Source organism: Bison bison, unplaced genomic scaffold, assembly GCF_000754665.1.
Source record: "Bison bison bison isolate TAMUID 2011002044 unplaced genomic scaffold, Bison_UMD1.0 scf7180017864248, whole genome shotgun sequence".
Classification (NCBI taxonomy): Eukaryota; Metazoa; Chordata; class Mammalia; order Artiodactyla; family Bovidae; genus Bison; species Bison bison.
The window spans coordinates 510,377-514,255 of NW_011494820.1; the positions used below are offsets into that span (position 1 = coordinate 510,377).

A 3,879-nucleotide genomic window follows, 5' to 3' on the forward strand; every position below is an offset into this window, starting at 1 on the left:
CTGATTTTGATGCCCTCTGCCACGCTGGGCATGATCTCCACGTAGTTCCGGCAGAAACGTAGCTGCTTGGGTACTAAGCCTGGGATGCTGGCGCAGAGGATGGGCTGTGTCCCCAGGGATGAGTACTGGGGCCCAACAGCCAGGGACCTGGGGGAGGAGGACAAGGAGGCCTGGTTAGTAGGGGAAGTGCCCTTCTGGCCCACGAACCGGGAGCAGGAGTCAGGCCTATCCTAGGTGAACTTTCTTTGGAGGATGCACACAGGCCCTTCCTTCCCTTGGGCAAGATGTGCTTCCACCATGGAAGAAGACTGTCCCTGTCCTGTACCTGACACTTAGCACGAAACATCGTGATGTGCACGTGGATTGACAGAAAAGAAATCAAGGAAGAGGTGGAGGCTTCCCTGCTTCTCTGCACAACCGCAGGGGTCCTGGCTCCAATGGTGTGGAGATAGCAGCACCCTGAAACAGTTCAGGAACACAGAGAACAGAACTCAAGGATACAGATGATGCTGAGTCAGTACAGGGGCTGCCCAGAGGAGGTGCTGCTGGGTCTGTGGCAGGAGGACAATCACTTCTAGAGCAGTGTGAGATAGGGCATGTTGTTCAGTAGCTAAGTCACGTCCAGCTCAGGGACTGCAGCATGCCGGGCTCCCCTGTCCTTCACTATCTCCTGGAGTTGCTCAAGTTTATGTCCATTGAGTCAATGATGCTATCTAACCATCTTATCATCTGCCATCCTCTTCTACGCCTATCCTCAATTTTTCCCAGCCTCAGGGTCTTTTCCAGTGAGTCAGCTCTCCGCATCAGGTGGCCAAAGTATTGGAGCTTCAGCATCAGTCCTTCCAATGAATATTTATGGTTGATTTCCTTTAGGATTGACTGGTTTGAGCTCCTTGCGGTCCAAGGGACTCTCAAGAGTCTTCTCCAGCACCACAATTTGAAGGCATCAATTCTTCAGTGCTCAGCTTTTTTTATGGTCCAACTCTCACATCTGTACATGACTGCTGGAAAAACCATAGCTTTGACTATACGGACTGTTATCAACAAGGTGACGTCTTTGTTCTTTAATATGCTGTCTAGGTGTCATAGCTTTCCTTTCAAGGAGCAAGTGTCTTTCAATTTCATGGCTGCAGTCCCTGTCCGCAGTAATTTTGGAGCCCAAGAAAGGAAAATCTGTCACTGCTTCCACTTTCCCCCTTCTGTATGCCATGAAGTGATGGGACCAGATGCCATGATCTTAGTTTTTTGAATGTTGAATTTCAAGCCAGTTTTTTCACTCTCCTCTTTCATCTTCATCAAGAGGCTCTTTAGTTCCTCTCTGCTTTCTGCCGTTAGAGTGGAGTTAGAGATGGGGCACCCTGAAGGAGGGCATGGCAACCCACTCCAGTATTCTTGCTTGGAGAATCCCATGGACAGAGCAGCCTGGTGGGCTACAGTCCATGGGGTCACCAAGAGTCAGACATGACTGAAGCGACTTAGCACACACACACACACACACACACACACACACACACACACCCACACAGATGGGGCACAGCAGTGGGTAAATAAATCATATAGGTGAAAATCACTACTGAACTCATGCCCACCATTCCAGCAGGCTTTTGGCTATTTACTCAGCAGATATAAAAGCTTATGTACACAATAAGATGTGCTCAAGAATACTCACAGGGCTGTGATCATCAGAGAAAAACTTGGAAACCACCAAAGAAGGCATCCACAGAAGCATGGATGAACAGTGTTGACTCTTGCAGAGGAATGCTACATGGAAATAGGAGTGGTCTGCTGCTGCAAAGGTCAGGGATCTCCCTGGCAGCGAGCTTAAGAGAGACCTGATACAGTGTGGGTGACCACGAATCCTCTGATGGAGACCAAGGCCCAGCAACACCATGGATAGATACAGAAATCAGGATAGTTTCCTCATTCTCAGGGGAGGTCTGGCCTGACCGAAAGGCAGCATGAGAAAATGTATCTCAGGCTGTGCTTTGCCAAATGTTTCCCACTCACCACATGTGCCAATTTAATTTAAGCAAAATGACAAAAAATGAGAGAAAAGTTTGGTTTCTTAGTCACACTAGCTAGACATGACCTGTGGTTACCATGTTGGATGGTTAGATATAAGAACATTTTGGTCCCTGTGGAAAGTTCTACTGGACTACTAGGGTCTGCGGTGAAGGAAGTGCTCTGTGTTTGATGGGGCTGTTGGTTACACACATGTTTATGTGTCACAACTGATTGAAATGTGGTCATGTTACTATTCGTGATTGTTGTTCAGTCACTCAGCTGTGTCCAACTCTTTGCAACCCCATGGACTGAAGCATGTCAGGCTTGCTTGTCCTTCACTGTCTCCTGGAGTTTGCTTAAACTCATGTCCATTGAGTCAATGGTGCCATCCAACCATCTCATCCTCTGTCATCCCCTTCTCCTCCTGCCCTCAATCTTTCCCAGCATCAGGGTCTTTTCCAATGAGTCAGCTCTTTGCATCAGGTGGCCAAAGTATTGGAGCTTCAGCTTCAGCATCAGTCCTTCCAATGAATATTCAGGGTTGATTTCCTTTAGGGTGGACAGGTTTAATTACCCCTTGATTTCAGAGGAAGAACCATCTGGCTCTTTCCAGGGCAGAGGGAATGAGCTTCCCCAGCCCCATGGTGACACGCTGTTGTATCTGCCCAGTTGGATGGATAACCCATGATTCTGTCATCTGTGGGAGCATCTGTGTTTGTAGGGTGATGGGCTCTTGTCAGTAGAGCTCTGCTTGGCTCCTGTGTCTCAATGCTTCCTTCACCCCTGGGTGGAAGCTCCATGTGAACGACTGTGTGGCCACTGCTACTTTTTGGGGCCATCTGTTGAAGCCTGCCTCCCATCAACCACGGATATCACAAAGGCTCTTCAGGGTCTCTCAGAAAGGGCCATGAGAATGGTAGGAGAAGACCAATGCACGGGAGGCCCTGTGGACCTAGGAGGACCACTGGGTGTGGGGTGGCTCTGTGCTTTCTTCCTTGGTCTCCAGAGATCTGCTCACTCTCTGGGCAGTACAGGTGTTGCCCGTGCTCACCCGGCCTTTAGCCACAGCGCTCTCTCCTCCTCCAAGTGTCCCATCTCCTCCTCCCACTGGGGTTTCTGCTGTGGTGTGGCCCAGACCCCTCTGCCTGGCAAGATGGTCCCTGCTTATCTGGTAGGTTTCTCTGGTCGGATTCAGGTGGAAATGTCTGTTTCCCTTTCCTTTATTTGGTGGCTGACTTTGTGAACATTTCAGCTGGACCCAAGAGTTTCCTCTTGTTCAGCATCTGCTCTCTCCTGGAGGGTTAGGCATGCCTAAGAACATGGGACAGAGGCTTCTGTGTTCCTCAGCAAGCTGCACACCTGTACTATGATGCTTTCAGTAAATCCCACTCTGAGTCTAACCCAGATCCATCCATCTGTGGTGAGAATGAGAGGAAACAGGAATCACCGTTTCTCAGAGAAACAAACCTACCCTCTGGAAATACAAATCAGACCCTAACATCTTTCCCTCTTTGTCTCCAAAATCTCCAGAGGCCGCCTTGCCTCAAGGCACACAACCCATGCCCTTCAGCACCCAGAGACGCCTCATTGGATGACTCGGAGAGAACACCTCCTCATTGCATAGTCCTGTGAGATCTGTCCTGTGAGATCTGTCCAGCTCCATCCTCTCACACTCTGCCAGCCCCCTGCTTCTGCCGCACCAGGCTCTGGGCACAGTTCCTGTCTCCACCCATCTCTCCGTCAATGTGGGAATTTGTCCCACGCATCTTTGTGGCCACAATTCAGCTCAGTTCAGTCACTCAGTCCTGTCCGACTCTTTGCGACCCCACGGACTGCAGCACGCCAGGCCTCCCTGTCCATCACCAACTCCCAGAG

At 50.1% G+C, this 3,879-nt stretch overlaps 1 protein-coding gene across 1 annotated transcript in view; it reads right to left on the bottom strand.

Moving 5' to 3' along the window:
• Positions 1 to 3,879, bottom strand: part of WNT3A (wingless-type MMTV integration site family, member 3A) — a 74,698-nt gene that overhangs the window by 49,838 nt on the left and 20,981 nt on the right. The window contains exon 2 of the mRNA XM_010847237.1: positions 3 to 147. Within this exon, the coding sequence (XP_010845539.1) occupies positions 3 to 147 (145 nt within the window). The remainder of the gene's footprint in view (positions 1 to 2; positions 148 to 3,879) is intronic.